General features: G+C 38.3%; 2 protein-coding genes across 4 annotated transcripts; both read right to left on the bottom strand.

The window, feature by feature from the left end:
* Nucleotides 1-1,147: 1,147 nt before the first annotated feature.
* LOC112557657 (ankyrin-1-like) lies at nucleotides 1,148-5,003 on the bottom strand. Its single transcript, XM_025227650.1, has 2 exons — nucleotides 3,484-5,003; nucleotides 1,148-3,182 (listed from the first exon to the last, which is right to left on the bottom strand). Exons 1-2 carry the CDS (start codon nucleotides 4,939-4,941, stop codon nucleotides 2,220-2,222), a joined length of 2,421 nt encoding a protein of 806 aa, XP_025083435.1. The 5' UTR covers nucleotides 4,942-5,003; the 3' UTR covers nucleotides 1,148-2,219.
* Nucleotides 5,004-5,444: 441 nt separating this feature from the next.
* On the bottom strand, nucleotides 5,445-22,436 carry LOC112557802 (canalicular multispecific organic anion transporter 2-like). 3 transcript variants are annotated; one of them, XM_025227850.1, is made up of 31 exons: nucleotides 22,270-22,436; nucleotides 21,414-21,602; nucleotides 20,960-21,071; nucleotides 20,436-20,564; nucleotides 19,518-19,652; nucleotides 18,905-18,966; nucleotides 18,532-18,663; nucleotides 17,394-17,882; nucleotides 16,482-16,662; nucleotides 15,990-16,310; nucleotides 15,424-15,561; nucleotides 14,937-15,083; nucleotides 14,550-14,634; nucleotides 14,215-14,281; nucleotides 13,618-13,744; nucleotides 13,285-13,461; nucleotides 12,948-13,115; nucleotides 12,624-12,855; nucleotides 12,183-12,276; nucleotides 11,656-11,794; nucleotides 11,127-11,358; nucleotides 10,710-10,876; nucleotides 10,239-10,382; nucleotides 9,641-9,843; nucleotides 9,386-9,509; nucleotides 9,042-9,143; nucleotides 8,294-8,440; nucleotides 7,596-7,754; nucleotides 6,958-7,124; nucleotides 6,366-6,560; nucleotides 5,445-6,175 (listed from the first exon to the last, which is right to left on the bottom strand). In XM_025227850.1, the coding sequence occupies exons 4-31, from the start codon at nucleotides 20,559-20,561 to the stop codon at nucleotides 6,055-6,057; spliced, it is 4,581 nt and encodes a 1,526-aa protein (XP_025083635.1). In that variant the 5' UTR covers nucleotides 20,562-20,564; nucleotides 20,960-21,071; nucleotides 21,414-21,602; nucleotides 22,270-22,436; the 3' UTR covers nucleotides 5,445-6,054. The 3 variants fall into 3 exon arrangements, with proteins under 3 accessions (XP_025083635.1, XP_025083637.1, XP_025083636.1); XM_025227852.1 differs by lacking the exon at nucleotides 22,270-22,436 and having other exon boundaries at nucleotides 21,329-21,431; XM_025227851.1 differs by lacking the exons at nucleotides 21,414-21,602; nucleotides 22,270-22,436 and adding an exon at nucleotides 21,315-21,333.
* Nucleotides 22,437-23,151: the final 715 nt, after the last annotated feature.

The following is a 23,151-nucleotide window of genomic DNA, read 5'->3' as shown; positions in this document are numbered from 1 at the left end:
TCAGTTTCATATAAACTGAAAACTAAGTTACGAAGAATACGTTCAGTATTTACATTTTGTTGTCGTTTTATGTTTGTCGATGCTGTTTCATATGCTAACGAGCATTGCCTTTTAAAAAAGTCATTTGCATAGATCGATTTAACCACGGACGTCGGACGTGTATCGGTGGATTGCTGTCCAACGCTTAGCTTCTTGTCGAGTTCTTTGCTGTTAATGTCACTAAACCGGAGGATTTGTGCAAAAACTTGCCTCGTTTTATTAGTTAATCTGAAATGTGAATAAACCGGAAGCTTTATACAAATTAACCTGCTTCGTTTTAGTAATTTAAAAAAAAAAAATCGTCTGCCAGCAGTCCAGTAATACAAGTGCGTGATTTAACATGTATAGAGGACCCACTATTCACTGATGACATCTAGTATAATAATAATAAACGATAGCTTTCTATAGCGCATGACCACGATGACGAAGGAGCATGCTTTCAGCCATGACGTGTATAGATATTAGTTTGTGCTGTCAGTGATAGGAACAATGAGAAACAGCACACGAAGAACGGAATGAGAAACAACCGTGCTGACAAACAATAAACAACAAACATAGAAGACGCAAAGAATGATTAGGGAACAAACTGCATGTAAGGAGAGTTATCATAAATCTGCAGAGGAAGCCCCTGCCTTTCACTTTCACATATTGTCAACTCTTGGTGTGGAGGATCCAAAATAATGCTCATGTTTTCCGAACGTGCAACACCACTTCACCAAGAACTGCACGGGATATCTGCTAGGAGGCAATTTTATCTTAACTCAGGGATGACTGGGCCACAGCGTCCCCTACCCATTCTCTAATTCTTTATAATCTTATAAACAAATTAGAGCATGATGATGTTTCTGGGTGGTGAACAAGCTGCAATGCAATAGTTACGACCTAATCAAATCCACACTATTTGACCCATTCCTACAAATTTTGTTAGTGATATCCCTTTTTATAAATGGTTAGCACATAAACCATGTTAGACTGGTGCACATTGCCCTGCATCAATTTTTAATTGTTCTCACAACTGGACGATCTAGTGGCAAAGCCAGGTATGCTGGCTAATTTATGTAGCACATGCACATACACACTTTTTTATGGCAAATAAAATGCACACACATGCAGCAGAACCTATTTTACTTGTCATAAATCACAAAATCACAGCATGGCTACCTAATGTAGCTGGATAATGCAATTATTATTAAATAAAAGATATAAATCTTTCATGTAAAGTATACTCTAAAATGTAATATATTTTTGCAATGCTTGTCAAAAAACCAGTCTCTTCTGGGTAAACATCATTCATGTCTATCTCAGTATAAATATGGAATATTAATAAAATAAACCAAAATATAATAATCAGGAGAAACAAATTAATGCAAACAACTTTAGCATAAAGAAATAAGCAATCCATTACACCAGTGAAGTTTCGTCTGAAATATGTCCAAGATACTACTGTTTTTTTAATCAAATGTTTAGATAACAACATGATGGACTGCTTAAGTGACATTCCTATGGATGGATTTAAATAAGAGATCATTCACACACATACACATGCAAATTAAGCACTATAATTACTAAATATATGTTGCAGATGGAAATCGCTAAACATTAAAATCCTTGCATCATCTGTTGAGGAGAACTACATTTCTCTCCATTATGTCAGATTCAATGTTAAATCTTGTGAAAAAGGTTATTTACTTTGCTTTCTTTACTACAGCTTTTCTCTACATGCAATTTTTTTGTTGGGTGTGGGAAACACATTATCTGCATGCAATGTTTTCCAACCAACCCACTCAACAATTCTTTTTATAACCCTTTACTGACCTGAATTAGTGTATAACAAGTGGTTAAATATGTAAATACAAAGCCCGTCAGAAAACTTCAGATTTTATATCAGTTTTGCAAAGCCATTTCTAACAGAGAACTAATTTGTTTTTAAATTGTTCCATCCCATTACTGCATGTATACATCACTGCATGCTTACACACTGTAGGAACTATGCTGCAAATTTACAAATTACTGAGCCTCTACAAGTAACACTCTCTCTTATCTTCCCTCTCCTTTGGGCTGTCTTTCTTGGTGTCACTGCTTATCTCACTTCTCATTTATACTGAGATTTTTGGTAAATCATAACAATAACAACAACAGCAATGCCATGATAAAATGTAATTAGTTCTCTAGTTAGACAGTCAAAGAGACATGAGGTACGTTTTGATGATCGATGGTACAGGCAACTGATCAAGTTTTTGACTAAATCTAACACTGCCAATATGACTGCGTACAGTCAGCCAGCACAAGGCTCTAAGAGAAGGAAGACGCCCTATGTCAATGCCAGCCTGCAGAAGGCAAAAGTAGACCCTCTTCCAGTGTTCAGGGCCTGTAAGACGTGCTGCTCCCATTGTGAACAACTGCACACCAAATTTCTCAACTAAAATTTCAACCAGCGATCGCCATGGGCTGCCAGGGCGCAGGAAGGAGGGAAGGATGATAACGGTGTCTTGAGCTGGTAATCCCAGTCTTTGATCCTGTGGCGATGAATCATTTCTCTTTTGGGTTGTGTCATTCTCTTGTGAATTTAAAGGATGTACGATATTTTGAAGTGCTGACAAATTATACTCTGAAGTTTGGTCTTCTGTTTGCGTTCTAAGAGATTCCTCTTCTGAAGTTCCTATAGAAAATGCTGGAGGATTGACAACAGTGCTAAAGTCCACTGATGGTACAGATTCAAAACCTTGTGCAGAAGTATTCCCAGAAATACTACTACGACCTGAGCCATGATCATCTAGACCAGCAGGATGACTGTTTGTTTCCTGTTGCCTTATGTTAGCATGAAGCAGCCAAAAAAGAATAGAGACAGGGGTGTATCCTTTCCGGTTCTCAATAGCTAGGTCTGCTCCATGACTAATTAAAATATTGATAAGGTCTAGATTGAGATCACAGCCCAGTTGCAAGACCCTAAGATTAAGGTGAAGATGAAGAGGTGTTGGAAGGTCATCAGTTCCCATCCTGGCATTAGCATCAACTCCCAGCCGACAAAGTGCATCAACAGCTGAGTTGAGGCGATATGTGACAGCAGCATGAATTGGCTGCATTTTGTTGTTATCTGAGCAGGTTGGGTCAAGGCCAAGATCCACTAACCAGGACAGAATATCCTGCAAAATTCAAAATGACTTAAATGATAATCCAAGATTGATCTGCAAATTGCAAACATATTACAACATATTAAGTTTCCATAAAATATTTCAAATTCATTTAAATAATTAGACTTTACTGATGTCCTACAAACATACCAATGCTTTATTCATACATCATTTCAATTTTTTTTCAATGCATCAGTTCTTTCTTACAATTAATGAACCATTATTTTCATATGCCTCTCATAATTTGTTGCTTATGTAATTTTAATCCTAAAATAAGTTTTTTTTTACAGAAGTTTAATATTTTTATACTCACATACACAGAAGAGCCATTTCTTCCACAAAAGATGGCTTCAAAGAAAGCATTTTCTCCATTACAATAGGCACTAAAGTCTAACAGGCCATGTTCATACAATACAGTCAAGATTTGCTTGTTGCCATAGTACAATGCTGCACTGCAAATATCTGGCCAACTCTCATATGCTGAGACATCAAACTGGCACTGTGGTTCTTTCATCATTTCAACAAGTCTGGTTACCAGCTGAGGTAAACAGCGTATTACTGCAGAATGCAAAATGATGAAGAAGTTTTCCTCTTTCATGAAAAGACTGGCACCAAATCGTTTTAGCAACAACAAGGGTACAGTCTCATCATTTTGTGGACATTCCCGAACAGCAACTCTAAGTGTCTGACGATACTGTTCACGGCATTCATCTGTCTCAATATTGTACGTCTCTGGAAACAGTTTGGCAATCAATAGTTGTGTCATGTCAGTTAGGTGAAGCTTGATGCTCCACATCAGGGAGTAGTACCTACTCAGATCTGTGATACTACTTCGAAAAATCTCTATTAGAAATGACACCATTGGTGGTTGACACCGCCGAACTGCAAGTTCAAGCAAGGTTGCTAGGCCCCTATGGGACATTGATGCTGGATCAGCAGCATGGAAGCTGTTGGTATCAAGGGGGACAATCTGAAGGTACAATGCACCACTGTTGACAAGAATCTCTATGATGTCATTATGATTGTGTTGCACAGCCTGGTACAAGGGTTTATAATACCACTGTGCCTCTTCCGCAAGGCTGTTTATTGCAGACTGACCATTCACATCTGCCCCACTTTTGATAAGTACTGCTGCAATGTCTGTATATCCTTTAATACAGGCTTGAAGAAGTGGCGTTATATTTTTATGAGCTTCGTCTACAAAGCATCTTTGAGTTTCTAAAATTATTTTAACCATTTCAAGGGAATTAACTGTTACTGCTGCCAGCAAAGGAGGATAAAACAAATTTGTGTTCAATAAGCTTTGCTCTGTTTTATCACAATGTTGACTTTGAATATAAGGAGGAACGGTCTGCCTGTTACCCAAGCATATATCACTATCTTCTTTACGAGGATACTGAATTTCTGCCTGAATCCTCGCTGTAGTCTTCCCTTCACCACAATCCCCATCCACCGAAGAATGATTTATAAGTAGGACATTCTCATCCAAACTCCTAGAGACATCGTCCATATCTTTATTTAAACTTGGGGGTGAGCCATCAAGTTGTGGTTCTTTACTGCTGAATATGAAGTTAAATGCAAGCCATCTGGACAGGCGACAGTTCCTTTCCACAAGTAACTTTACTACCCCAACATTTCGACTTTCGACAGCTACTGTTATTGCTGTCCGTCCCGTGTCATCAGCAACATCAATAAGGGAAGGTTCGGAAGAGACGATCTGTTGTACTTTTTCGAAGCTTCCGTGTCTGATGGCATCGAACAGGTTATCCATTTTCCTCGTAGATGAAGCGTTGCGAGTAAAGCTGGCGGCAGTAACTAGCTGTGTATTAAACCATTCAGGAATGTGCAGTTTAGGAATAAATTAATGGAGATGACCCAGGAGTTCTTACCAGCGCTTGCTTTAGAATCCTAGCCAACGCACGGGCGTTGTCACCACGTTCGCTTTTGTGTCCAGTATCGGTACTTATAATTAGGTTTAATGTATTTCCTCCGCGTTGGTCTTGATAGTGTGAAGGCGCACCGTTCGTCTGAAGCAATCTGTGCGTAAATGAATGAATACATAAGGGAGGCAAGTACTGGAACCTTTAGAAGTTGTTCAACTTTAGATTACTTCCCTTTAAAGGCTGAACGAGCGGAGGGGGGAAGTCCACCAATCAGGTATTTCGTTATGTTTGAAAGTAAGCAAAGATTCCATGTACAGTCATAATTATAAGCTTTAAGAACTAACATGAAAGATCACATCTTGACATATACATAAAAAAGAAAAGACTGAACTTCTTAGAATGTATTTATTCATGTAAAATTGTATGAATATAACAGTAACAATAAAATTATGTTGACCTCTCCCTGATTATTTAACATTTATACTTCAGTTTTTCCATTTCATGCATTACTAGCAAGGAAAAATTCATAAAACAACTTTGTGGCGCGGATGAGTTTCCTTTCGTGATAATTATTTGAAATCTGCGAGTTCCTTAATATTAGGATCGTTGTGCACGTGCCAGATGAATCTCGAACATACTTGCCCTATGATTCTTCTGATCATCTTCCGATATCAATGTACAAGAAAAAAATCCAACAACAACAGAAAAAAACTGATGAAATATGAAGCAGACACAACAAAGTAAGTGCAATATTTACGATTTAAGGAGGCACAGGCAGTGAGAGAATAAAATCAATGAATGAACGATGGTAACTTTTTTATTACTTATATTTCTTATATGTTATGCTTCTTTAATGGCTATTAAATACAAACTAAATAGTGTATTTATGCTGATTATTCAAACGTGACCAAGAATTAAAGGCGAAATGAAGCAGCCAAAGGAGACGCAGGCAAGGCAACAAGTGGGCACTGGATCAACGGGCACGATAGAAAGAAACGTTTTTATAATTTTCCAGTCATTTCAGCATCCTTTATCATGTTCGCAAAAGCAGAATGAGGACTATTCATCAGACGTTGTGGTGTATCAAATTCCACAATTCTCCCAGAGTCGAGAACCATGATCCTGCAGAGTGAGAGAGAGAACTTTAAAAAAATTTTAGGGGCGTAAAATGAACTCTTCTATCCATTCAAAGTATATGTATTTTCATATCTTGCAAATGCCGTCTTATTGTACACCGTACTCTACAAGAAGATTTTTTTATTTACAAAAGATAAATAGGAATACAAAATCAAGAGAAGACACGTCTTCTCACCTGTCATAGTCCATGACAGTGTGCAGGCGGTGAGCTATGGTGATGACGGTGCAGTCACTAAAAGCCTCCCGCACGGTCTTCTGGATGAGGGCGTCCGTCTCCATGTCAACGGCAGCCGTGGCCTCATCCAGCACCAGAAGGTGGGTTTTCTTTAGCAGTGTTCTAGCCAGACACACCAGCTGGCGCTGACCCACGCTAGAAGTCACAGTGAAATGTTATAATAAACTGATCACTCAATTATAACACATTTGTTGGATTATTCACTGGTTAACTGATTTGAATAACTAGACTCGATTAGGTTTCCTCACATATTTATAGGAATAGACTCAGTCATGTACAAAGAAATGCAAGGAATAAAACCAGGGACCTAAAAAATGAAACTAAAGAGGCATCAAAGTGTCGTTGCTGGAAACTCTGCCTGCTGGTAGCTAAAACCAAAGACAAAATATTGCTGTTGTCCAAATGTCGTTTCGATCTTTAAAAGTCAATTGTTGTGGTAAACAACACAGACAATACTGGGACATGAATTTTAAAAAAAATTTTTTTAATCAGGCAGTTATGCAAAACCACGGAAGGACGTCGTCATGCATACCTGAGGTTGGCCCCCTCGTCTCCGCAGTTAAAGTCCAAGCCACCTGGAAGACTTTGCACCAGGTGTTGTAGGTGAGCCTGTTTCAGAGCCTTCCACAATGCCTCGTCACTTCGACCTCCCGTGGGGTCAAGGTTGAACCTCAGCGTGCCAGAGAACAGTACAGGGTCCTTTGTAGGGCATAACAAAGTGCATTATCTTTGATATAATGAGGCTTGGTCTGTTCTGAATGTTTGCGTGTCATTTACACTACATCGTAGACCTTGCATGAACGGACGGGGAGACAAGATAGACTCTTAAAAGCATGACATTTATTTTAGCTGCTAAAAGTTCTTGGTTTCTTCACAAAGTAGTGCTCTTGTGGAGAGAAATAATAATTTCAAAAGTTGTTAATAAATTTGGCATTGCGTTAGGCTCATCTGATCTCATATTGTTAAAGTCTTACATTTTTTGAACAGAAGGAAAACATTCATGAAAATCAAGCTTGTTTAGGTAGTAATAAGACTGATAAATATTGTCAGCAAACACTCCGCTCAGGCGAAGAGTGTTTGTCAGTTATTCGACTGATAAATATTGACGTTAAACATTTCGTGCAGTGACAGGTGTGTTTAGTCAGTGGTTACCAGAAATAAATAAATAACCTGTGGCAGTATGGTGATTCTCGTCCTCAGCTGGTGCAGTCCCACAAGAGCAATATTGACCCCATCAATCACAATTGTCCCCCCTGCCGGCTCAACCAACCGGAACAACGCCAGCGACAGTGACGACTTTCCAGCTCCCGTTCGCCCTACCACACCAATCTGCATGCAAAAAAGTTTTAATTAAAAAACGGAAGACAAAAAATGAAAAAATTCGACTATCCTGTTAAATAAACTTTAAATTCAGGACCAGATACCTGCTAAAATTATTTGACTTAGTGACCTGCAGCTGTCCTCCCTCTTTGTTCGATGTTGCGAACACAGGCGGTCTTATACTACATTCAGTACATTGGGAATCACGAATTTCTGCAAGACCTGATCAGTCTCTTTGGCTTTGAAGCAGAAGATCAGCTGCTCGAAGGTCCCTCGGACGTGTGCTTGAACCCCTTCTTCCTTACTCCTCCCATCTTGCAGCCATTATCAGGGAAAGTGAATGGCGGAGGAGAAAGAGTGCTTGACACCGACTTCCACGGTCTTTGTTTAAATCTTTGTCTTTATGGCCGCCTAGCTACGAATTCTGTATTTTTCTTACACAAGAGAAATGTGTCATGTCAAGGAAAACAAATAAAGGCGTCTAAAACTATATAATAACTTACAACACATATTGTAACGTTTATTTATGACAAGCAACAGCAACTGACCTTTTCACCTCCCCTGAGTACGCAGTTCAGTCCCTTTAGTACAAGAGGAAGTTTGGGGCGGTAGCGCACGGTGAGGTCCTTCAACTCGACTTCTCCTCGAGATGGCCAGTTGAGGTCTGGGCGGTAAGTATCCACAAACCACGGTGCCTAAGAAGGGAAAATAAACCCACATTTGAGAATGAAAGAACAATTTTGTGAAGTAGCTAATTTAATCTTCAATTATTAATCTACAGTAACAGTAAACAGTAAACATCCTAACAACCTTTCCCATAATGCTTTTGCAATATTGTGTTACTCTTAGGTCTTGTTCGTGTTATTTAACTCCTTTTTGAGTTTTCTGTATTTAATTTTATTCTTCGTTTAATAATAATAATCATAAAATAACATGTAATTAATATAATAATAATTAATATAAGTATTATTAATATCACTATATCTCCGAAATTAAGCTCAAAGCGCCCTATATACACGAAAGTGCACACACATAATTATATACACACCTTACATTAACAGAATACAATTTTAACATATTAGTAAACAGGTTTCTGTAATTGCTAGCTGACAATAATCTATGAAAATGTTTTAGATACAGTGTGCGAATGAAGCTCATAATAATGAAAAATATCTTGAGGCCCGCCAAGATACTGACACTGAAAATAAGCAATAATAGTCAATAATTAAATATTTATACCAATCATGTATGAATAAGATACATTGGAGACTATGATACCATTTAGCAAGCACCAACCTCGGTCTCGACCTCAGAGTACTCTTTCACTCTTTCCACGGCGACAACGTTGGTCTCAAAGTCAGTGGCGAGTCTGGCAAGACTGGTCATGCGGTAACTGAGCTGTAACAAATAGTGTTGATCTCGAGATCGGTAAGTTTGATAGCTTATCTATAATAAAATAACAAACAGTATTGCTGGTTTTACTATACTATATATTGTCTGAAGAGTTAAGAGAAAACAGAGGAAGTTTTTATAACTAGCTTCAATCTCGATAAAGCATTGCCACTCATGCAATCTTTGCTTTGAAGAATTTGGCGATAAAAGATGTGACAGACTCACTGAAATTCAAAGGAATAGCCTACCTGTAAAGCATAGGACACAGACAACCCAACACTTCCACCTGAACTGTCTGAGGCGACCACTTCCAGCACTGCGGCAAGGAACACCATAATGAAAGTAAGAGTGTCCATCAGCATCTGACACCACCTGAAGATCGAGAATATTGAGATTGCTGTTGAAAATGATCTGTGTGATTTATAGTGATCTATAGTTATTACATCTGGAGGACATTGCAGGTTTTATAGACAGAACACTTATTGGCACGTGACGGGTCTTACCTGAGACCGGCGATGTAACCGTAGAAGTAAGTCTGGTTGGTGTCCACCCGTGATTCGGAAATGCTTATGAAGCGATCTGTAGCCTTGTAAGCTCGTATCGTGGCCACCCCACTCATGGTTTCACTGAGGTGAGCGAAGATAGGAGAACGGGTGACTGATTCCATCCGCCGACATTGCCGAGATGTTGGAATATAGGCTTTGAACTGAGACAGAGACAGAGAAAGAGACAGAGACAGACAGAGACAGACAGGCAGACACAGAAATTATAAACAAGTAAACAGAGAAGGAGCCAGAACTAACAGCGATGGATTAATCTATCCTTTTGCCTTGGCTCAAAAGTGTAATGGAATGTATCTTGATTATGTTAATGATGCACCTAAATCATGTTTAGCTAAGATCATCGATGAAATTAAGGAAAACATAGTCTGTATTGATATAAAAAATAGCTACTATGCATGAAATTAAGACTTAAAAGTACAGAAATTGTTCCAATAAATGGTAAAGAAGGGAAATGCAGCACACAGAATCGAGTTCAATAAATTAGCATCTGCACGTAAGTATACAGGAGGCCTATTGTGTTAATAAACTGGAAACTCACAAAGGCAAAGTAGATGAAGATTGCCAACAGCACAAGGAAAATAATGATGAAGGGTGAGATAATGCTGATGACTACCAGAGTGGCAACGAGAACACCAAAGGTAAATAAGTTATCCCGGATGACGACAGGCACAATATTGTCCACCTGCAAATGTGTATAATCATTGCATTTTCTTACCACTGTACAAAAGGTAAGTGCTTCAAGTCGTTATTATAAAATTGCTAGAATTATTAAACTTTTATATTTTAAGTTGACAATAAAGTTAAGTTACAACGAGTTAGTCAAGTTACAACCATATACAAACCTGTAAATATAGAATAATGTGTGCCAATGACGGATGTGAATATTGACAGGAATTAAAAAATGATTTAGGCTACTTTCAGTTCCTGCAAAAATAAACAAACCTAAAGACTCATGCAGTAAAACATTCAGCTCAGTTTATCAAGATGAAGTTTTAGTTTGTTCACCTACAATCTCCATGTCGGACGACACTCTGTTCATGATGCGCCCAAGAGGAGTTGTGTCGAAGAATGCCATTGGCGCTTGCAAGAGCCTGTTAATCAGTCGTTCATGGAGACGTTTGCTGGCCCGAACCGCTCTCGTCCAGTGGAGGTAGTTGAAGACGATCAGGAAGAACACTTCAAACATTCATTACAGATAATTATATTTTGCTACCGAAAGTGAAATCAACGGTTTATTTATTTATTTTTTTTTTTTTTACTAACACTTTTGAAATAATTAACGGATTTATCAGATATGAAACAAAAATCATCATCATCATCATCGTCATCAAAAGTAACGTATTGTTCGTGTTCCATTAAGTGATAATGAGTTTCTAGAATAGGAAGCCATAATAAAACTAAATATCAATTAAATATTAAAACTAACCTTGCGCTATTCCAAACATCCCGTAGCAGAGCAAATAGAAATAGTTTCTTTGCACAAACTCTTCTGATCCCCAAGACGATTGGTTGTTAAGTAGAGGATCTTCGGTCCAGTCTCGGAGCCAGAAATTGGCCACCACACTTGTTGCTTGGAAAGCAAAGAAACTTGCAATTCCCAGAAGAACAGTTAACAGACCTCCTGCTTTAGGATGGGCGAGGTACACACTCGTGGATACCTGTCAAATAAAAATGGGATAGATTTCGACAAGCAATTTTTTTTTTTTAAAATAAGAAGACAAGAAGTTACAAAAATGATAAAAACTGTATATTAAAAACATTTTGTCATGAGAAGGACACATCAAAAAACTTGTCTGCCTGTCTGTTTGTCTGTCTGCCTTCCTATATGGTAGAGAAACTATGTGCTTGTCTGTCTGTTGTATGACAGTCAACATGGCGAGTGTTTGTATTTGTCATCAACATGACAAAGGTCTGAAAGTGTGAAATTACGATTAAAGCTTAATGAGTTTGCTTACACGCCCTTTCAAGAGTTTCTCCGTCATCACTAATTTTCCAGCTTCCTCGTCAACATCATCCTCCCCAACTTGACTGCTTTCTTTCACCGATGACAACATCGGGGCTTGAGACAACCGTCGTCTCTCTAGCTTATCTTTCCTGCGAAGAATGACAACTCGTCAGTACTGTCGGCGGTGGTCAGGACAATATTTACTTTGATAACAGGCATCAGGAATCTCCTGTCACCTTTTGACTAATAAAACCTTAAAGTTATTTTTGCTCAAAATAAAAAAAGACTAGTCAAGAGCTTCGTTACAAGATTCACAACCCGGATGTAACCTGCTCACTACGGGATCATCAAAATCTCGTTTGACGAAGGATATTACCATTAATACTGTTAATTTAATTTAATTATATATTATTAAAAGCATTTTAAGCATTTTCAAATGATAAACAATAGAAATTAAAGTGAACACAAAACATGTGCTCATGTAAATAGTCTTGCTGTGTTCACTTCTTTATTAAAGAAGTGCTAATGAAGTAATACCTCTTTCTTTTTCGGAAATGCTCGTAAGTTTCATTTCCAGACGAATACGCATCGGAGGTAACGTCTTCAAAGATCTTCTTTTCCATCGTCATCACTGTAGCCATGGAAACAAACCTTCATAAAAGATTATCCCTCATAGCCGCTGGGCTACGATGATACACAGAGGTAGTCTGGCACTTCTAACTGATGTTTGTATGTAATAAAAAAAACCTTGCGCAAAATAAATATAAAGTATAGTAGGTTAATGGATATATATTCTATACTTCTCTCTTTCTCACTCGTTCCTTTATTAATGTATTTATTTTTAGTTTTTAATTTTTGGGATTTCCTTCTCTTTCCTTTTTCTTTCTTTTATTCTTTCTTTCTTCATTTCTTTCAGGTGTGAGCGAATCAAAACAGACAAGAAAGAGGAACAGACATAGGACTAGTTTTCTTTTGCACCTTCTTCGTCCGTGCTACTTTCATTTTCGACTTCTTCCTGATGGTCCGCCCTGTACACCTGAAGAGGTTGGTTAAAGTCGAGCAGACAGGAGCGCAGGAACTGGGCCAGATGCCCGTTGTAGAGCATCAGCTCTGAGTAGCTGCCGGTTTCTACAATGCGCCCTCCCCTCAAAACCACCACCTCCTCCACCAGCGGCAGCCAGTGCACACCATGCGTCACCAGCACGCGCGTCTGCATCATAGATCATGTGACATCAGAAGACTTATTCAGGTCACCTAAAATTAAGACATATATATATATACACACAGAGAACCAGGACTTACCTTTCCTTTTAGAAGACCCTGTGGGCCGATAACATCACGGAAAAGGGCTTTGCCCACGTGACTGTCGACGGCGGAGAGGGGATCGTCCAGCAGGTAGACGTCCCTGTCGCTGTAGACGGCACGTGCCAGGCTCACGCGCTGCTTTTGGCCACCGCTTAGATTGGTACCCTTGAAGAAGTAGTAATAACATCAATTTTTCAGGTGGTGGTGGAGCTGCTGCTGCTGCTGCTGCTGACGAAGATGATGATGAGGATGATGGGAACTTAAAACTCGCAGCATCACGACCAAGATAGATCGCAATCTCTAAATCGTCTCTATGGGAGGAAACTGAATATACCTTCTCGCCTATCTCTGTCAGGTCGCCTGCTGGAAGGATGGACAGGTCACGCTCCAGCTGGCAGGCCCTTATCACTGTCTTGTATCTCTCCGCTTGATACGCTTTGCCAAAAAGCACGTTGTCACGGACTGTTGCGTTCTGGATCCACGCTTGCTGTGGCACATAGGCTATGGCACCCTGCTCAGAATACAGTAGTTAACTCTAACAAGTAATCTCTTATTTAATTTTTCCGCAAAAGAGTTATTAGTATCAGAATGATATAATTGCAATTTCTAATTTACTCGGGATTTTATTAAATAAAACCAAAGATACACGCTATGCAAGGGAGCTCACTTTGACAGCGATGTGTCCTCGTGTTTTCGTCATTTCTCCAAGGATGGCGTTGATAAGAGACGACTTGCCGGCACCAGCCTGACCCACCACAGCCACCAGACGACCTTCTGGAATCTTCAGGTTGATGCTAGACGTAAAGAACAAACTTTATAAAAGTGCATCCATTTAAAGTATATAAAATCAAATTGAAAACAACGCTAAACATGAAATATAGCAAGAACAGTTCATGATAAAAATTCTTGAATCTGGGTATAACGAGCAGTCCACAGCCAAGATAGATGGCACTCTCTGCACAAACCAATAATGATAAATGAAAGATAACAATCAGTTGACAGTGAGGTGCGTATAAACACACTGAACAACATAAAGATGAGGTACGAGTAGACCATAAAGCAATGGAGGAAGGTACACGATTTTGACCTCTTTCGGTGCGTGATTGTAGAGGATTTCGAGATCATAAAAAGGGTATTTACCCAGATATGGTGAAATAATATTGTGATTTACACAATCGTTTGAAAAAAATACATTGTATTAGTCCTTTAAAGGATTATAGTCAATTCAAGAAAAAAAAACAAAACAAAACGAAAACTCGTTTACTTTTCCAGAGTCGGTTTTGCGATGTCGTCCCATGTTAACGAGGCATCTTCAATGCAGACGGCGTTATCTACCCACAAAGGAAAGTAATCGTCTTCTTATAAAAGAAGTAGGTAAATCAAAAAAACAATTGAAAACTCGAATAATCAATCTTTTATAATTTTTAATGTTTTGTTTTGCTTTTAAAAACCATGTTTATTGCAAAAATGATTGAACGGATGTAATCATCTGTCTGGTTCTCTCAGGAAAGAAAACGTTAATATTCTCCATATTTATGTTGTCGTAGAGTGACTATAATGACCAGTATAAATAGTTATTAAATGTTTCCAGAAACACACTCGAGTGAGATTCCTGAGTCACCATCGTGTTGTCCCTTTCTTCACTGCAAAGAAATTTGTTAATTCTGCCCACGGACACCTTCGCCTGGAACAAACAAAAAATATGTACAGGAATCGGGAAATGGCTTGTGAGAGGAAAGGATTGTATTAAGGTTAAAACATCTTTATCAACACAAACAAATAATCTTCACCTTTGTCATTATCGCCAATGTTCATTTATATTTAATACAGACGTAAATATTTGTAAAGAATAATAATTTAAATGCAAATTCTGCTCTGATATCTGTGTATGGTTTGATGAACCTACCAAAAGACGAGGCAAATACGAGTGGGAAAAGATATTCATAGCAGCAAGGTTAACTGAGCACGAAACACCTGTTTTGCTACCTGCACCGTGAAGGAGATGAGGAGGGACAGGTAGTCGAGGGGCGGTGCCAAGATTTGGAAAAGCGACATGATGACGAAAGCATCGCTCGTAGTCAGAAAGTTGTCGTTCTCGACTAGTACAAACGTTCCGTAGGTCGCCAGGGTCACCTGCATAATAATCATGCGCACTTTAGCGTTAGCTGTTGACTTGTTGAAGTCATGGAGGCGATGTAAGTGTGGAGTGACTATTGTAAATAATTATGACAGGTTATAAACATGTGTAAAAATAATAAAGGAGTTGACACTAATATTGCTAGTCTCTTTAGACATACACACAATCCTTTTTGCGAAATTTCGGGGGGTAAAAAATTATGTAAATATAGAATGAAATTTATTTGTCACACACTTGCTCATAAACATATATATTATTTTTTCGTAATTATTTAAAGCAATGCATCGGCATACTAAGCTATTATCTAAGCCCAAAGAAAGACAAAGGAAAACTGACGAGGAAAGGGACAATACTCCAGCATAGTCCAAGAACCATGTGGAGCAAAGCTACTTTCAGCAGACTGGAGATCTCCTGATCTCTCACATCATTCACCCGTCGCTCCAGAGAGGGTTCCCAGGCGTACAGTTTCACCACCTACACATGCAATATAAATAAACACATCTCATGATGACCTCTGATTAGTGTCACTTGTTCCAGGGACTTTGATAATTGCGACTCTTAATGAACAGTAGTCGGTAGTTTGTGACTTGATGTAAAAAAATATCAACTTAAATTAATTTGAAGAAGATTATGTTTAGTACCCATTTGTACTGAATTTTTCTACAAAATCGCATGTGTTTGATTGTCATTCTAGATGATAAAAAATTCAGTCATATAAAAAGGTCGGAGCATTCACAAAATACATATACAAACCTGAAGACGTAGACAGAGAGAGGAGAGCTTAAAATACTTGAATACAAATAAACAACCAACATACATTCCACATGCTTGAGGTCTATTTTGTTGATGAGTTTGTAAAAATAATTACGTATATATAATCGTTACTTTCTTGCGATTCCTACCTTTATTCCGTTGAGAATCTCGTTGATAAGCTTCACTCTCTTGTCTTTGTTAGTTAGGTTCCGAATTTGAAACCTCTTCTGAAGGACACCCACCAGGCCGTTTAATGGGACTAGCAGCAACAGCAGGACAATCCCAGCAAATGCAGAGACTCCCACCCTGATGTACATCAAGGCAACCACAGCCACCAGGAGGAAGGGTATAGTCATGCCGAAGAACAATCTGCTGATGAATTCTTGCAGCCTTTGGGCGTCCACAGCCATGAGGTTGACAACCTCGCCAATGGTAGCTGTCTTTCTGGTGGCATTGTTTATTCTGAGAGCCTTTATTTAAAACAAATTAAATTTTAAAAAAATTTGTGAATAATATAATTATTGCACCGTTTAGAGAAGGCTTGTATTAGGTATTCTGAGATATATATTTATGAAGATTAAAATAGTGAATAATTCGTGAAAGATTTCAGATTTTTAGGGAGGAGCATGGCTTTCAGGTACCTTGCAGTATACAGCCCCAATAACCACAGACTTGATTTGAAGACCCGTGTAGTAGGCCCTGTAGTTGGAGCAGGCGTAGAAAACGGCTCGCAGGAGTCCGCAGACAAACAAGGTCAGTGCCAGGACATAACCCTGCCATTCCTGTCCCGGTCGTCTGCTGTTCAGGTGAGTGATCAGCTCCCTGCAACACACACACAAAGATACTTTCTGACACAAATCTGAAGCCAGCTCTTATAATTTATTGTCACTCACCGCACAGCGAACTATGGTTCATTTAAATGACTAAAATAAACATTTGGAATTTTTTCTGTGCATTAAAATTAGCAAATGCTGCACTATCCTACAGACGAACATTTTAAAAGAAAATTAGGAAAACAGAAAGTAATGGAGAGAGAAAAGAAGCCTGGTGCGAAGTGTTTACAACACACCCAAGAACAAAAAAAAAAAAAAAAAAAAAAAAAGAAAGAAAAACTTCAGTGAAACTTGAAATGAAAAAAAAAATGATGCTGTCCAATGAGAACCCGTCTGATACACAAATGGCAGAAGGACTTTATTGTCATCGTTCAGTTGCTTCACGGGATCAGTCCCTCTCTCTAAAAGTATCCTAAAAGCAACAATGTGGTGTCACACTTATCTGAAAACCACGAATAAGAGTCAAGTGTGATTTTTCTCAAGTGTTTAGGACATCTGCATAAAACTTTTCGATCTTTTCATCCCCGTGACCTGATAGATAAAGTGTTTATAGACTTGGTGACTACAGTTTGTGTAAACAGCAGCTGCAATGTGTGACAATGTGTTATTTCTGTCAAACGTAATTGGGAACTCTTCATTCTTATAGTCAAGGTATGTGTTACTAAGCGAAAGGCTTATTCCTACATGGAACAAAAACAAAACAAAACAAAATCCACTCACCCAAAGACAAGTGTGGTCACAATGAAAAAAGCATCTGACAACAGTCTCTGGATCAGTAGGACGGTCATCTGTCCAGCAAACTGCTTCACAAGCACTTTGGTTAAAGAAGGGGCATCGCTGGTTGTATGGTCTTTGGTTTGCTGGGACTCATTCTGACGAAAACTGACTTTGTCTTTGACGGATTCTTCAAGCCCACGATCGAGTTTTCCACTGGGAAAAGCTGGATTCTGAACCAGTGTCTGGTACTGAGTTCCTTGCACCGGGCTTTGGTTCGGAGCAGGTTTGCTGTCTGTCAAACAGCTCTCAGTTGCCGAGGTAACTGAAGTGAGAGACCCGTTGTTCTGCATCGTTTCAGAAATTTTATTCCCCAGCAAAGGAAGACTTTCGCAGTTATCAGCTTTCAAAGTCTCTTTAGTCGACGATGTTGTTTTGCTTAGGCGTTTTTTCTTATCACTTATATATTTAACTGGTACAAAGTTTAGCGAGAAACTGTAGAAATCAGAAAAAGAAGACATTATTTAATTAAGTTTGTTTCATTCCCAGATGAGTAGTAAATCATAAGAAAGCATTTTAGCACTCTTTTAATAGCAGAGATTTTTCTTTGGGTTTCATCGAGAAAACTACGAAGAAGAAAAGGAGGTACAAGAAAACAAGGATAAGAAACAGAGGACAAGAAAAATATAAATTGAGCAACATTCTTCATGTAAGATCTGTCTGTATACGATCCATAGGGCTGAGCCTTTAACATGGACTGATTGCCAGAGCTATACTTCTTAAAGATGGAAATTAGAAAAGGCGCGGGGATCTTTGATAGTTTAATGGCGCATTCTTTAGCGTGGATGATCGTGAATCAATCCATCCATCCACCAATCATTCCTGCAGGCGCACGAACACACAGCTTTTAAGGGCAGGCATCAAAAGCATAAACAGCTACACGCATGCACACACACTGAAGTACCCGGATAAAATCATCTAAGGTCAGCAGTGTAAGAGGGGGTCACATCCAGAGAGAGACATGTCGGAGACAAAATACTCACTATGATGGGGAAAGGCACGTTAGCCACTGCCACCAAGCATCTCATTATAAGTGAAAAATAAAATATGTAATTATACGATAGACGGTAGATGGAAAACAGACCGATGGAAGCGGCGCACTTCCTGTTGCCAAAGCTGGTTGAACCGCGCCATCAAAACTCTGCTTGTATCCCGGGGGTTCAGATCCCAGACATCCGTCATCTCAATACCTCGTTTGTAACCAATGATAATCATTCTGTGAAAGTTAAGAGTTAAAATATGAAATATAATTAAACATGTTATAGATAAAGATGCTATGAAGGTTTAATATGTTACACAAGTTAAATATGTTAAGGAAAAAATGGGATACTTTGTAATACTTGAAATATCACCAGAAATGTGAGCTTGTGCACTGATATAGTGTAATGTTCGTATTATGCATGTATCTTTGTTTGTATTTATGCATCTACATTCGTAGTTATGTATGTATTATGTACCTGGTAAACCAGAAGAATATCATTCGATTGAAGAACGATGATGTTGTTTCTGGACTGAGCTCCTGAAATTAAAGAAATGATGGATTTAACTTGTTTCATATCAATGAGTGTATGACAATGTCAAATCAAGGAAAATCGACACATGACACCTCTGAAAATAAAAAGAGCTAATCGCATAAACATATGCTAGTAAAGAAATTACCACATTTAGATAATTTTTCTTTGAAGCAAGCAAAAGTACTCATAAGGTTATTTTAAAAATAAATCAAGTGTTCTTTCAGTAAAATATAATAGGCATATATCAAAATAGAAATTTACACAAGTATAGAAAGTATATGAGTGGCTTTCTAATATTCTTGTATTAACCAATTCATCAACGTATCAAATATGTAATGTTTGTCATAAAGTGCAATTACACCCGTAAATAATAGTTAAAAGCATATTTTTCCATCTTCTGCATAAATCTCTATCCAGTCAGTTCTTTCACGACTGTCTAGTCCTCCTAGAGACAGAACCGATGGTGTAGATGCCACACACGTTGAATTAAAAATCCATTGGTATGTAGCAGTTTATTTAATAAAATAAAAATAAAAATGAGCTTTAAATGCCTTACTCTAGTGCTCGGATGTTCCTTGATGTACGCTGCCACAGCCACCGGGTCAGCAAAGGCGTACAGCAGGGTCAAGGCAATGGTCATCACGTGATTAATGATGTGAGCACTAAAACTACTCATGTCAGTCTTGTATTCCTGTAGAATAGTATGACAACAATAAAGTTTCCGTTTCCACTACCTCGAAAATAAAGATTGCCTTTAAAGACAAGTGGTATTCGAAGCTTCATAGCATTAAGTAACGGAGCTACTAGCATATTTCTGACACTTTCAATAATTTATCAAGATTAAAAATGACTATTAAAATAACTAAATAATAATAGTGCTGCATTAAATAACCCCATCGCTACTGTTCAAAGTAAACATTAGTCACACTACTGTAGGTATTACAACTTGAGAGACAGCAATAGATCGAACATATTACAACCATGATGACAACTATTAACTACATCAAAAGACTGTCACAAAAATCACAAAAGGACAAAGAAGAAGATCAAGATCCCTGTAATGTGATTGGTCCACGAAGAGATGTGAACTCGAGACAAATAGGGAGAGTACGGGATGGGGGATGTTTCAACAACCACCTGACCTGGCGTCAGCGCCACCCGGGATGCCGAGGTAGTGGATGGAAGCACACATCTCGAAGTATCGGGTATAGAGCATCTACTACATTTTAGTACTAAGAAACGACGAGAAACTAGGGACAGTTTTAACAGTGTCAATAAGATGTCCTCATGTATGCAAGGGACGAGAAAGTCTGGGTAACCTTGATTGTCATGTAGTAGGTACCATACGTGATTGGCTGTCGCTAGGTTAAGTACAGAGTTGAACTTATTTTCAACTTTAAAAAAAAATTGCTGTAGGGATATTACCGTCGCATTTTAATTGAAACTGTACATGTTTACACTTAAAATTGTTTACCTCCAACATAATTTTTGTGTAGAGAGGAATAACATCACAAGTCGATTTTGAAAGCCAGAATAAAAAGAGTATGGACGATGTAATAACTCCACGTGATCGCTCGTATTGTGTCATCAGTGTTGCCATCACCTGCGGACAGTTAACAAAAGCAATAAAAGTAATTCTATATTGATTATTCAACATGTCAAGTCGATGAAGTAGTTAAAATTACTACTGTAATATTATCTAACAAACAAACAAGAGAACTCCGACACAATGTAGATAAACGAAACGTGAGGTGAAAAAAGTTAAAATCAGACTACAAGAAATCTGATTCATTGTTCAGGGGAAAAAAGTAGATAAAGTGAAGAAAATTTGGCAAGATATTTTATCCCGTTAGTTTATTACAAGGTAAACACTAGCACGTGGTAGAAAACCTCCGATATATCAGAATTATAGATATATACAGTATGCGATCTATTACAATCCAAAATAATAAAGTTATTGCAGCTTGTAACAGGTACTACTTATACATCATCACATACTGTCGTGATCAGCAGAATCCCCGACCCCGTGAAGTCGGCAGGTGAACTGTCTTCACTGGACGCAAGGACCACAACTCGAAGTAGCGCTCATCACTGTCATGCAGCCACAGACCTACGTTGATGATAGAAGTAGCACACACACACACAGAGTTTAACATAGTGGCAGATAATTGCAAGTAATAATCAGTTAACATTTTATTAATGAAATTTATCCTTTTACAGCGCAATGTGTTTGTGTTTGAGAGGCTGACAGTAAAAAGAGAAAACGACACAACAATAAAGGAGAAAGAAAATAAAAAAGAAAGAAAGTTAGCTATTTAGGGATCTCAGTTAATTAGTCTTGTGTCCATCGGACCAATCGTCGGTCACTTTGTTCAGAGGAAGACGACTGGACATGCCCGGTTTTGTCCATGATGGAGTCTCCGAGCTTCTATGGTTTGCAGGTCTTACTCACAACTTTCCCAGTGTTCAGAGGCGACGCCGAAAAGGACTGGTGACATTTGGCTCTGTGACTGGCCTCTATGAAGTACACGTGACCAGGGAGGCCCAACCAAAACAAGAGACAGGGAGCACACGTGACCACTGTGCTTATGAAGCATGGCGTCAGATGTGGCCAGGTGTTATCAAAGACCAAGCTGTCGTTCTAGATAGCACAAACATAAAGTGATATATATATAGATAATATTTATAAGTATAGTGGTTTATATGTATATATTCTATATGTTTTTGTTTCTATATCTGTAATGTAACATATCTATAATATATTCAGTAATGTATTATATCTATAATATATTCATGCAATATATTAGTATGTATATGTATGTGAATACGGGAGCATATATATAATTGCCTGCAAAGCGCATGGTTGTAAATATTTATACCGTGAAGAAATAATCACTGAGAAATATAAAACTATAAAGGACTGAGCTCGAGGGGTCAAAGGAATATGAGAAAGAAAAATGGAACACGCAGAAGTCCACGCTTTGAAGAAAAATGAGATTACAGAAATCCTGAACCACTTTGTGGTTATAGTGATGTGGTCAAAGTTGTGTCAACAACAATAAATAAACAACACTTTTTAAGTCAGGCATAGCAGCTGGCACACAGCCACATTGCATAATTTAAAATGAGATTTTAGAATAAATAAAACTGAGGACCATGGTCTGAAATATTTGCGCTTCAAAATAATTTCCATCATTAGAAAGAGAGAAAAAAATCCAACAAGAAGATATCAAATTCATTTACAAGAAAAACAAATTGAAAAAATTTTGGCTTCATCAACAGAGAATGACTGAAGACAGCACACATACCCAGAATTCACCACCGCAGAAGGAATCCATCCTATAATACTATCTCAGCTCATGTCCTGCAGTTTTCACCAGAGTTTGCCAGTTGGCAGTCGTGTGCTGCTAATAACAGACAACATTTGAAGATGCTCATAGCTTCTTACCAGAGCAAGTGCACTTCTGCTCCAAGGTAGGGCGACCTGGTGCGTTGCAAATTTCTGTAATTTTTAGAGGTGTTCATACATCTTTGATTGTAGTTGAAAATTTATGTCGGATCTGAATGAAGGCATACATTTCAAGGATGTGAAGCAGATTAACTAAGAAAAAGTTGGCTGGCCATGTCTCTGATTGCTGCTATGAATAATTTATAGAGTATATCTACGTCAACAAGGATAATCAATGCGCATAAAGACTGTGTCTCATATTCTGAAAAGCACGTCCATGAAAAAATGCGTGAAAATGCGTCACTCACTGCCATCAGTTTGCGACGAACCTTGACATTATTTTAAAATGGACGATAAGCTGCTTCTTCTTTTAAGTTTGTTTTTGTTTGTTGTTTTTTTTTTTTTTTTTTTTTTTTTTTTTTGTTGTTGTTTTTGTTTGTTTTTTTTTTTTTTTTTTGTGTCAGTCGTTTAGCTCGATAAACATCGGCCTTTTTTAACTTGCGCATGAATTTTCCACGTCTACCCGTAGAGGCGTGTGCAAAATTTCGGAAGAATGTTTTTGTGTGTCGATATTTTGCACATGTATGTCTGCAGTGAGCCCACTTATCTGTCTTATAAACACTCAGTGTGTAACGATGTTTGTACATTTGACCTGTGGCCTCAAATCTCAGTCATTATATCCTGTTCCAACAAACTCGACAGGAATATTAGTCGTGGGGTATTTTGTACATGCACGTTCCTT

This window comes from Pomacea canaliculata, linkage group LG2, assembly GCF_003073045.1.
Source record: "Pomacea canaliculata isolate SZHN2017 linkage group LG2, ASM307304v1, whole genome shotgun sequence".
Taxonomy (NCBI): domain Eukaryota; kingdom Metazoa; phylum Mollusca; class Gastropoda; order Architaenioglossa; family Ampullariidae; genus Pomacea; species Pomacea canaliculata.
The sequence above is the reverse complement of the archived record's forward strand: the minus strand, read 5'-3'. Positions and strand labels throughout refer to the sequence as shown.

Excerpts from the sequence above, each read along its gene's own strand:
- LOC112557657 (XM_025227650.1), bottom strand. The coding sequence starts at position 4,941 with ATGGATAACCTGTTCGATGCCATCAGACACGGAAGCTTCGAAAAAGTA. Across the intron at positions 3,183-3,483 it reads GAAATGGCTCTTCTGTGTAT|GATATTCTGTCCTGGTTAGT; the intron begins GTGAGTATAAAA and ends TGAATTTTGCAG.
- LOC112557802 (XM_025227850.1), bottom strand. The coding sequence starts at position 20,561 with ATGGCAACACTGATGACACAATACGAGCGATCACGTGGAGTTATTACA. Across the intron at positions 15,084-15,423 it reads GGAGTATTGTCCCTTTCCTC|GTGACCCTGGCGACCTACGG; the intron begins GTCAGTTTTCCT and ends ATTATTATGCAG. Across the intron at positions 7,755-8,293 it reads TACTCAGGGGAGGTGAAAAG|ATTGGTGTGGTAGGGCGAAC; the intron begins GTCAGTTGCTGT and ends TTTTGCATGCAG.